Raw genomic sequence first — 12,351 nt, forward strand, 5'->3', positions numbered from 1 at the left:
CGAACACGTCCCTCACGGGTTTCTGGGAGGGCCGCGGTCGCCTGGCTCCTTTCCTCCCTGCGCGCCAGCTCGGACTCGCCCAAGAGCGCCATTGTTGAAGGAAATAAACGTAAACGTGTGCATAACCCTTCCAGACGCCGCGGTTTTGAACACAAAACCTCCGACAACAAGGAAATGGCCTTCCAAGTGAGATCCACCAAAATAAAGGAAGTATTGGGGTCTCAACACACACAGGTGTACCCAGGGCAGCTGGTGCTAGGATTTTAATACATAATTAAATACTGTGTGTGAATAACCATTTCACACACTTACCTTGAAAAATGAACCTTGGAGAAAGAGTCATTCATAACCTTTATTTGCTAACTTTATTACAAAAGGTACTGGAGGCATCTACTGTACTTGGGGTTGGAGTTTTGGCAAGGATTACCCCTTTTGCAATACAGATTTAAAAAACAGCAGTAATACTTTGGGAAAATACCCAAAAGACTGCCCAAGGACTTGCAGCATTAGTTTTAAACCTGCATCAAGGGTCTGCTTTGCTTCTCATGCCCTAACGCTCTCATACACAATTCTGCTTTTTAGTCTCCAAGAGAAAGGAAACAGGGCTCCTGATCCGTGAGCAGCGTGAGATGAAGGAGTGTAACAGGCGGCCTCGAGGCTGCGTTAAGTAAGGAAACGCACTGGGCAAAAGGAACAGAGTTGTGCACGCTCCCAGGAGAGCTGCAGTGAAACAGCGTACCCCTGCGGAGTAAGCAGCCTTCAGCCAAATACAGTATTAGCCCCACACTTAACTATGGTGTGCAGGAAAGAGCATCTGCACAACTCAAACCGCTTTGCAGGGCACTCGTCTGAACAGGATGTGCTTGCCTGCCCCTGCCTGGTGTCAGACTGCCGCAGACCACCTGAAGGGTGACAATTGCCTCAGCAGTTTCAGTCCACCCAGATCTGGGGATCAAGAGGTTCAGTGGCTCCCACTTCCTCCATTCATCCTTCTTTCCTGGGCAATCTGAGTTGCAGGTAGTATTAACTACTGACACACTGGTATGCCCCCCCCAATCCTGCAAGAACATTGACTTTAGCACTGAAAATTCTGCCATGCTCCAGTTTGTGTCATCTGTGATACTACAGAGTGTGGAACATTCCAGAGGTTACACCCAGCAGTACAATAGAAATACAGAGATGAGAAATAGCAGTATTTTACCAGCACTTAGCTGAAACCTTATTTTCCAGGCCTGAGAAAAAGTTATTCAATATCCACTGCTAGGCAATGTAACTACATTTTACTCTTTTTGAGTACAGGAGCTTCATTTACCTTCATGATGTAATGAAGGACTCAGGTCTGACCAGTGCTATGGGTAGAAATATGCAACTGCCACAGAACTAGTGACTGGATATTTTTAGCATCCTACAGTGCAGCTTCAGACTGCTCCAGTAAAAACCTACAATCCGAAATGCACCTTTGGTTTCTTCTATCCTTTGCAAAATTCTTAATAAAACTGTATCTAAAACAAACTTTGTAACTATTAGAAAAAGCCTTCATCCTTCTACCTCACTCTCTCTATTCATCTCCATGTCAAACCCCTCATTCATTAAAAAAACCAAACCAAACCAAACCAAACCAGGAAAGCATGGGGTGTTTCCTGGGGAAGTGCAGCCCACATTAAGCATCTCTGCAGGCAGGTCACATTCGTCCCCCGGCTGAGAATTCAAAGAGCAGCCATGCTGCCCAGAAGGTGTCATTGGTTAATGGGTCACCAACTGGATCCTCCAGGACCTGAAAGACACATGAAGGAATCACAGCTTCACCACATACGATCTTTAATGATGCCGTTGCTCACGATGGAAGAGCTCCTTTGGGCAGCCATACAGTAGCACAAGACTGTGGTGGGAGGGAAAGTCAGTGGTGAGGGCTGTGTGCATGAAGTGACAAAGTCCTCATTCCCCTCTAAGTTCAGCTAGCGTAATCCATCTGTACAGGACACAGGCGTAAAAATGACAAATGCAATTAGTGCACAATTCAACTCTAAGTAATTCAGAGAAAAGCAATTCCCTTCCCTTTGCCCAAGGCATTGGCTCCTATAAAAGCAAGTAATGACAGAGGGTAAGACCGGGATGAAATAATTAAGAAGGGAGTGATCACCTGAACAAGGGAGCTCTGTTCAGGTAGGGATAAATTAACTTTTTTTCGTTTGTTTGCTTGTTTTGTTTTACTCTCATTTTGGCTCTGATGGGATGCATGACCTACGAAAAGCAAATTGAAAGTCATGTGTGGATGAAAGGAAGTGTACATCTGCACCCCTGTGGTTCAGACACAGGAACCAAACATCTGCATATTCCTGCAACAAGCCCAGGGCAAGTTGATTCAGCAAGAAACAGAGTGCCCAAGAAGTCTGTAGAATGCTGTAAAATCATTTACCCATTCAAGCCCTTCCTTTTCCTACAGCACACATTAAAATATACAAAAATTGCTTTTCTGAGTTCCTGAACTGAGTAATTGTTACAAAGATTTGAAGATGTCACCTTTTGACATCTGCAAGCATCACACGGTATCTTGCTCCCCAGCCCACATTGCACTGACTGTCATGTTTCTATACCATTGCAAAATCAGTGCAAGAATGCAAAATAACAAGGTGAAAACTCTAGCTACAGAAACAGCATGCTCTGGAAATCTTAGAAAAGGCTCATTCATTATTAATGCCCAAAGCTTTCCTACTCATCTGGCTCACATTATGGCTGGTAAAAAGGCCATTTTCCAAGATACAGATCTTTATATTGATGCTTTCAAAGGCTCAAAAAAGGTTCTGTTACTGCCCTCAGAGCTGCAGCTGCTTCCCATAATGAGGCCAGCAGATATGTCTCCTGCTTTTCGAAGTCTCTTTTAAAAAGGTTTTCTCCAGCAGCTTACATTGCAAGAGAAACATTGCAGGAGAACTGGATGCTAACTGATTGGTAGACCACCACATGTGAAGCCCAAAAATAGCTCAAGGTACAGTTTAGATAGGGCTTTCTTGGGTCCTATTTTTAAGTAACATTTAATTCACAGATGTGCTCCCATCCCCTTGAAAGCACCAGATTTCTAACTTCTATTCTCTACTGCCTCAAAATCACTGTAAGAAGGAATGCAGACTGCATCCAGATCATGGAAGTAACTTCTTTTATCGTTTCCTGTAATAACACTGCTCTGTACATTGCTATCAGCCATCTCAGAACAGTGCAAAATCCCTTTTCCTCAGTGATAACACAGACTTGGAAATGAAAATTACATGAAAGATTTTAAGAGTTCTGAGAGAGCAGAGTCAAGTTGTGCAGAACCCTCAGAGGGGAGGACCCTCAAGCAGCCACCTTCCTGTCATCTTCTTTCCACACTGCTAGGTGAGCCCTCCATTGCTCAAAATTTAAATGACACTTTGGGTCTGCACAGGTTGCTTTGGACATCATTTCAATGACACGTTTAGTAAAATCAGGGTCTGATAAGCAATCCAAGTGGAAAAACCAACAGAAACACCTCTCCTTCTAGCATCTGCTAGATGCTAGCCAGCTTGCTCTGAACTGGATTCCAAAAGGTATGCTTAGATCAAACATGTTTCATACTAAATACGATGTGAGATTTCACATCTCCTGTATGAGAGCTGCACCTTGATGGTGTGTATAGGGCTAAGCTCCTTTCTCTGAACATTAGGTGTGTTCTCTTACCTGGCTTTGTCCCAAGGCTTGGCTTTCTTCCATGCAGTGTGCAGAAACAGGTGGGCACTGAGGCTTGCCGTACACCATCTGACAGGAACTGGAAGAAAATATGATGATATACAAATGCATTTGTATTTATGCTCTACTCACCACTTACTGTAGTGTTTTGCAGCAGGACAAGAGGGCTGCTGGCAAGACTATTCATTCAACAGAGTTTTGTTAAGCTGTCTACAAACCTACCCATTTCTCCAAATTGTTCTGGCCTGAAAATACAGATTCAGGACTAGCCTGACCAGGAGCAGTATACAGGAATGACATCTCAATTTGCAACTTTCCTCATGCCCCCAGAACACTCTCCATACACAAGGAGATGTCTACAAAAATGTCTCTTTCCTGGAACATATTTTAAAAATACAGATCTTAAGAGTCAAAACACATAAATATGTGGCTTTAGACACAGCCACAACATTGGCTACAATTTTACTATAGCTTTTCAAGGCCACCAGTCAAGAGTCTGGGGACATGGCTTCCCCATCCACACCTCCCTTGGGGGCTCTGCCAACCTCTCAAAAGAGGTCACAATCTGCGAGCACTGGGTCAAGTAGGAGACACTGGGTACTTGATGGGATGTTCTCTCCCTTCATCACCAACTCGAAAGTATCTATACCCCAACAACGCTGCCTATACCACTACCAGGAATAGCGCAGGGTTTGAATGGCCATACAGGCCCAGACCAAAGGTGCCAACTAATAGAGCATAGGGAAAAAGTAGAAGAAACAGGGCAAGTGTCAAGTTGCCCTTCCTTGGAATGCTCCCCAGGTCCCAGCAATCAGTCTTGGGACTCAGCTAGAGGCTGCATTCAGGCAATTACATGCACTAACGACAAATGGACTCGACCCGCTGCCCCCCCCAGAAGTTGTCTCATCCTTTTTCATAGCCCACTTACACTGACATGTACAATGCCCTTAGCAACAAATTCTGTGATTTAATTATGCAACATGCCAAAAAGTAGCCTCCTTTTGTGCGTTTTGAACTTGCTGCCTGCCAGTGGCGGGGAGAGCCTAAAAGCAGGAGGATTCCTAGCACTCTGAGCTGGAATCCCAAAAATGCAGGCAGAAGTGGTAAGCTGCAATGAACATCCTAGCACTGATGTATTCTAAATCAATATGCTGGCTCATAAATTCAGTTCGTCTTGCTCCATGGAGTTCAGTGTGCTTTTCTGTTTGAAATGTGAGGCACAAGAGCGTTATATTCTGCATGAACCATTAGCTGGGCTACATCCCACCTGTCCCAACTCAAGGAGTGAAGAGGATACAACACCACTATCTGTAAAGTCAAGCATCTGTTTTATGTCCCACAGGAACTTCCAGTTCACTAGCTGGATCAAACTCTCCTACCAGGCAGCAGGAGCAGATGGAGACAGTCAGCTTCCAGCCTGGTTCCCCCTCACAGCCCTGTAGATCATAAGAGGTTTGGATACAGCCCAAGTGCGTAGGACTGACTGTAAAAAGCCCTTGAAAGAAATCAACTGGAATTGTTCTAATAAGCTTTCAGGCCGAGTCCTTTCCAGGTGAGCACGTTTAAGAATGGGACAAGCAGATTAAGGGTCCTTTGGCTGACTTGTAGCTCTGCCCCTGCACTTACGAAACAGGGAGCCACAGGTGCTGGCGAGGCAGTGAGAGCATAACACTAAGTCCACTCCAGGTGGGTGACCTTGGATAAATAATTTCCTTCTCTGTGCTTTACTTTTATCTGTAAAGCAGGGATAACTTCACTGCCCTGTCTTTCCAGGATAGCAACACTCATTTGCCTTACAGTTGAAGCTGTTGACTCCATGAGTCCCCAGATGAGTGATGCTCATTGCAACGTTATTGCTAAAGATGACTCCGGTGACACAATACTTCTCTCTAATCCAGTAACACTGTTAGAGGGCTCTGCCTGATAACAAAGGTGATCCTCATTCATTGCCATTCACTGAGCAGTGATCTTACCCAAGAATACCCACACGAGGTCTCCTGTCTCATTAGAGAGAAACTGCAAAAACGCCAGGATGAAGTTGCAGCCTAAGCATCACTCATTTCTAAAGAGATTGCTGTTCCATAGCATTCATAGCATTTTGGGGAGTTCAAGGTTTTGGGGGGAGCTGGACCGGGCCACTAAACAGGGTTTACGAATAGAGTTCAAATAACTAAATCCTCACCAGAAGGTGTCAACGAAGCAGCAAGTCCTGCCCCTGCCAGGAATATGATAAAGGGTGTGTGGATTCCTGGCACAACTGACATAACCCAAGAAGGAGACATTCACCATAGATTTCTTCTACTGGCGGAACATATTTTAAAAATAAACATGAGCTCACTCTAGAGTCAGAACATGCAATTTTAAATCCAGCCAAAATATTGTCAGCAAGCCTCAGTGATCTTTCATGATCTTTAGCCACTGTTTAAAACTGCAAATCCTAAAACACAGACTGAGGTGCACTTACAATGCCCAGACTTGGGTTCTCCGCAGCAATTCAGAGTGGGGCGTCTTGACATGAATGTGAACAACTGTAGGCACCAAGCCAACTGGGAAACAGGGGTAAAAGGCAGAAGTGTTTTTAGCAGGGAACTGGGAGGCAAAACGCACTGATCTTTATCTCCAGTGAATCACTGCCTTCCCTTGTTGCTTGACAAGCCACAAAGCCTCTCCGTGCCTCCGCTTCCTCATCTATAAAGTGGGAATAAAAGTGCTTCTACCTACCTCTTTGACATATTATTGACAGTGTCATGCTAGCACAAATACTGGACAGTGTCAAGCAGAAGGGTTATGAAATGGTGCTACTGCTCCTGTTCTCTGTCTCGCAGATCAGTAAATTAAAGGAACCTCTTAATGTCTGTTTGGCAGTGTGTATTTTTATGTAACATTATGGAAGTTGTATAACATATGGAAGATGGCACGGATTTTTGCATTTGTTTTGCATTCTGTGAATTTATCTCAAGTCCCAGAGAAAACCTTCAGTCTGAAATATTTGATACAGGTGGAAAACAGAAAGACAAACAGTGCCTGTCTTTCTGTCTTTCAATTTGGAAAGCTTGCACTATGGAATAATCTTGTCATGAGGTTATGAAGCTACAAAAACTATTTTAGGATTAAATACGGGCCCTACCAATCCAGCCCACAGAATCAGCTCACACTGAGATCAGTATTGGTTATAATTTTCTGCCAAAAAGAAAAACAGACAAATAGCTTAGAAGTTAAACTTGCTTTAAAGAGAAGGGTTCATATCTTTTCTGATGAGGCTGGTCCCGAATCTCCTTTGTGCCACCACCGTAAAACACATATACACTTATACAGCATTTCCCATTTCCAGTGCACAGATATAAATATCTGCAAAATATGATGGACACAAGGAGAGTCAGGTCCCTGGAATGAGATGCATCACTACACTCAGGGAGATCAGGACAAGGCTAGACCCACAGTGTCATTGTTACTCCTGCCTTTAAGAAGCCCTGTGCTTTCCGCTCCCTTTACCTGCGCGGAAGAAGAGATTCCAGGGTCCCTAGCTGTCCTTCTCTAAGGATGAAGCTTTCAACCTCTAAATCTGCCTGCTGGATGATTCTTCCTGAACTGGACTCAATACAGCCACCTTGAGGGACTCTGCTCAAGGGAGCTCTGACACCTGCTGAAATAAATGCTTGTATTAAAGACAATTACAGATAACACGACCCCAACCTCTGACCCAGCTCTTCCTCCCCTCCTTGCTCCACATTCACCAGGGGCTGGGTGAATGGCAGTCACAGCACTTTCTGTTCTGTAGACCTACAGCAAAAGCAGGTGGACATCACTTATACATCCTATCAAAGCTATTCTGAAGAACAGGGAGAAGAAAAAAGATGGTGGGAATGCTGAATGCTGGACAGGAAGGAAACAGAGAGGGAGAGAGAAAGAATAGCAGGAAGGTGAAAGGAAAGTGAGAATGTGTTGCTGAAGACGAGCACCGTGTCACAGTTAAGAAGTTCCCAGCCTCTGCTCAGGCAACCTCTTAAGAATGATAGGCATTTAAAAACCCAGAAGCTTGCAAACTGACAAGGGAAGCAGACAACATCTGAAGGGACTCTTCCAATGGAAATGCTAAAAGGAATCCACCTTGCTGGGAAAGTACTATCTTACGGAAGGAGTTACAATTTAAGCAAAAGAGTAGGTGAGAATGTCTGCTTCAACACCTTAAATCAACAGATTTTCTCATTGAGCTACTATGGGAGCAGAACTCCCGGAGCTCAAGATAAGCCTTGCTCCCAGTTGTCATGACATCGGAAAGCCACGTAAGTGAGCAAGAGTGTTTACAACAAAGGGAAGAGCAGCTTGAAAACTCTTAAGGTCAACAGTCTGGGTGCAGTTTTACTAACCTTCTATACTTGGGGTCCACATGGAGCCAGAGACTGCTCTGGTGCCGGAAGGGGCCTGGCACATGTCCAGCTGTTCATCTGGGAAGGTAAGGGACCCACAAGAGCACAGGACAAAGTTACCCAGCCGGGGGCTGGCATCAGTACTGCTTGCTACTTCTCTGGGCTGCAGGACAGCAGAGTTAAAGCAGGTTCCTGGTTCCAGCATAGCCTCAGTGCAAAAAGCTACAGGTTGTTCAGTGTTGTGAGTGGTCAGCAAAGCCTTGCTTGCCCTCGCTTCATACAGCTCAGTGCTCTGCATAAAGCTGTAATGATGGAGAAAATAAATCAGCCAGACATATTGCGTTGCAAAGAGGGGGGATGCCCCGGCTAAACCTTTGAATCCTGCCCTTGACAGCTGGGAGATTAACTGCTAGATGCTCTGACTGCCAGATGCTGGGCATGGACCATTCCCATCTATGGAGTCATGACTCCTAAGTGATGTCCCCTGGGAACTGACATGAAAGTCAGTTCCATTAAAAAGTTCAGAGGTTGCTTCACCCCTGAACTGTCACTGTAAAGACTTGTTCATACATCACCTGGATTCCAGCATCTTTAAATAAGTTCCTTCAGGAGGCTTATCCAGATCTGCAGCTGACGGCTCCCACCCTGGGTCACAGGGCATGAGGGTTATCTCCATTTGCTCAGAGCCGATGCCTACAGAAGATCCATCTGAAAGGTGCAGGCCGGGCAGGTGAAGGAACACTAATAGTTACTCCAAAAAGCAATGAAATAAGGCTAATTTGCCAAATGCAGCAAGACCCTCTTATTCTCCGTGATTGAAGTTTGGTCAAGATTCTGTGAAGGGGCATGGAAATACTGGGGTTTACTGGAGTACTGCCCTGATCCCAGAATCTGAGAGCTAAAACCTGCTGCCTCCCATGTATGTGCTTTCATTTGGTGCCCCTTCTGAGACGGGCATCTCTTTTCACCTGTCTTTGCACAGGCCTTATCAATGCTTGCTCCTTCTACGGAGTGACAGCCTCTAGCCAAACAATGAGGCACTCCACTGAAGTAGAGTCCTCCAATGTCCATTTGATCCATCAGCATATAGATGCTGTTCTGGAGAAGGAATATCCTTCCCTTCCTGAGGATATTTAAAATTGTTTTTCAGCTTTCTGGACCACATCCTAAGCACATTAGGAGGAGACAAACCTGCAGTTTGTGGAGTGTAGGATCCTTTATCCTGCCGCTCTTTTGTGTGGTAAGTCAAAGCCCTCTCAAGACACAAGTTGTTGAGCTTTTCTGTACGAGGGAGGCAGGATTTTTGACGTCGTCGATAATTTGCAAACCAATTATAGACCTGAGTTGGCTGCAGGTTCATGTCCCGAGCCAATCCCTCCTGCAAACCCAGGTGTAGGGAGACATCAAGGGAAAAAGAATAAACCACATCCAAATAATCAGGCTTTTCCCTTCAGTTCCAAAAGCAGCCCAGCAAAAGAGCTTTCAAACTCAGCGACATTTTTTCACTAGGACTCCAGTAAGTCTATGTGGATCCCATTGAGGAGACTGATATATAAAGTCAAATGAGTTGCTGGAAAACATGCATTCCACCCTGCTCCCCTAGTCAATTTGTTTGCTAATGGAAACCATATACTAGTATTTTATATTGCTATATTTAAATGTAAAACCTCTCCAAAGCATGCTCTTCCCACAGAATGACAGCTTCACATCACTAACATGACACTAATAGGATAAACACTAATGCATTTACCACATTAAATAGTTTTCACAAACTGTGAGTAGTATAAACATCTGTATCATGTTCACAGAAAACTTCTGCTGTATTAAACTGTTAAATAATGAGATTACATAAGTGAAGAATGTATCGGGAAATTAATGCATAAGTGATCATCGTATCCTGATCTTTTAGGACTTAATTGTGCAACTTCATTATGCTCCCAATTCAGACTATTTTTTAAAATGAAAATTTGGAAGTTGTTGCTGCTTTGTGAAAAGAGTAAGAAATAAACCATCTTCACATTGCAGAACTATTCACCAGGCCATCTTGCCTCATGTGAGAAGGGTGTTGGAAAAATTGAGTACCACAGCGGCAGACTTTAAAGTCTGAAGCCTTCACACCTTGCAAGGTAGTAATCAACAAAGATTACTGAATTAATTCATATGTCATTTTCATTACAAATTTGTCCTGCCCAAACAGGGTAGATACATGCATATATCAACACAGCCTATCGTGTTTTCAAATTCCATGAATTTAATGTGATAAGTCAGTACAAAATATATTCTAGTAAGCAAAGTGCAATTTTATACGGGCAATAACTCACTCAAGTCAGAACTATTTATCACTGTAATACAGCTCTTCTAAGTGACGGTTGTTTCGCTGCCTATGCTCAATCACTACAGAATTAGAACTGTTAAAAGCCCAGCGAGGAACTTATTTCCCCTGGTATTTTTGTCCACAGCAAGTGAAATTACTTAGCATGAACTTGATGATTTTTTAAGGAAACCTTTAGGGAAAAAAAAAAACAGCCCCACTGGGGCTTCTGAAAACAAGGATTTAGAATGAAACCAGTTATAGAACACTGATCACAGAGTTCTGCTTTTTTGTGACAAGGAGACTTGATTGGAAGTAGCATATCCCTACCCGCTGTTTCTTGTTTGGATTTGATGTCACCTCTGCAGCAAACCTGTGCAGTTGCTGGCGTACTTCACCTGAATAGTTTCGATTTTTCAAACCTTCAGGACAAAGGGAAATAGGTGGAGGATTCCTGTACACAGGAGAAAACAGGATTAAAAAGGACAGAAAAAGAGAGTCATTCATATTCATGGAAATTTTCTCACATTGCCACAAGTGGTCAAAACGCCAAGAAAAACCTAGCTCCAAGAAGCAGCCATCATGAGATGCAAAACCAGCCTCTGCATCTGCTAACTACAGCAGAGAAAAAAAAATTCGGTTCCCCCACGCCACAATACCTCTTCCTGCAACGGAATTTCTGCAGTGGTGTCAGAAAATCCGTGTGGTGTTTCTCCATAACCCTCCGGTAGTGAATCTCATGCCAAAGTTGCACCAGCTCCTCCTTCTCTTCTGCCTTGCAATACTAAAACAAAATAGTATGTAAGCAAACCCTTTCCAGGTAGTCAGTCAGGCTTCCTATAAAGGAGAAAACCCTCAACAACTAGAAACTTACTCAGAGATTCCTACTGGTTTGACAAAGCTGGTAGCATTATCCAAGTATATGGCTCACTGTACCTTCTCTAATGTACACAGGGAGTTGCCTGCCCAATACCTTCTTTTCCCGTGTTGAAAAGAGCTACATTACCAGATCAAGACGCCAAAATCCCTTACCTTCAGTGGTGCCATCCAGCCTTCCTCATATCTTCCCATCCTGGCAAGCCCTCTAAACTTGGCCTCCCTGAGGCTTTTACGTCCTGAGCCCTAAGTTTGTGAAAAACTCCAAAAACCACCACAGTAGAGAACAAAAATCCTGCTTTCAAAAACTACAACCAACCTCATAATCACCCAATTACCTTCTTGCCCTTGGCTGATTAATAGCAACTACCTGTAGCAAAGGCTTTATCCTGTATTTCAGGTCAACCAAAGCACACATATCACCCTCCACTGCCGTACGCCAGCTGGAAACGCTGCACGCGCTGCAGTTTGGGTACTCTGCTCTAACTACTATTTTTCTAACACTGCTTTTTGTCTCCATGAAGAAACAAAGAACACATCCCTACCTCCAAGAGTCTGCAGGCTGTGTCATGCTGCCCGTTATGGATATGAACAAACACACAAGCTCGGACAACATGGATGTTAGTGAGAAAATGCATCTTGTGTTTGCATCCCATCATGGCCCCAACCAGCTTCTCCAGACTAGGAAACGAACTCTGGACGTCCTGGCAAAGCTGTCCTGCTAGATCCAGCAGCTTGGCGGGTGGGGGATCCTTGTTTTTATTCCTGTTTAACATGGCCATGAATCGCTTCATCCTTATGTCCTGCTGGAAGCCTTTTCTATGCAATGCACAAAGTTGTGGTTAGATAAAAACTATTATCTCCTATTTTTAGCTTCTATGGTATGCTGCTTTTTTTTTTTTTTTTTTGAAGGAAGGAAATTCACTGTGCTGTTAAAAGCAGCCTGAGGACCTCAAAACACTTAAAATAAAACTAGGCCTAAAGGAGCCCTGAGAGGCTAAAGCCACACCAAGTTTGTAGTTGAGAAAACAGAGCTCAGAAAGACGCATTAAACTTGCACCAAAACTTGGAGGCTGAAGGAAACAGCAGGAGGAC

General features: G+C 44.0%; 1 protein-coding gene across 1 annotated transcript; it reads right to left on the minus strand.

Moving 5' to 3' along the window:
- Positions 1 to 1,681: 1,681 nt before the first annotated feature.
- Positions 1,682 to 12,050, minus strand: LOC104072109 (anomalous homeobox protein-like). The gene is made up of 8 exons (XM_009586221.1): positions 11,802 to 12,050; positions 11,040 to 11,164; positions 10,711 to 10,834; positions 9,261 to 9,447; positions 8,070 to 8,147; positions 6,167 to 6,248; positions 3,694 to 3,781; positions 1,682 to 1,774 (listed from the first exon to the last, which is right to left on the minus strand). The coding sequence occupies exons 1-8, from the start codon at positions 12,048 to 12,050 to the stop codon at positions 1,682 to 1,684; spliced, it is 1,026 nt and encodes a 341-aa protein (XP_009584516.1).
- Between the last annotated feature and the right edge of the window lie 301 nt (positions 12,051 to 12,351).

This window comes from Fulmarus glacialis, unplaced genomic scaffold (assembly GCF_000690835.1).
Source record: "Fulmarus glacialis isolate BGI_N327 unplaced genomic scaffold, ASM69083v1 scaffold41279, whole genome shotgun sequence".
Taxonomy (NCBI): Eukaryota; Metazoa; Chordata; class Aves; order Procellariiformes; family Procellariidae; genus Fulmarus; species Fulmarus glacialis.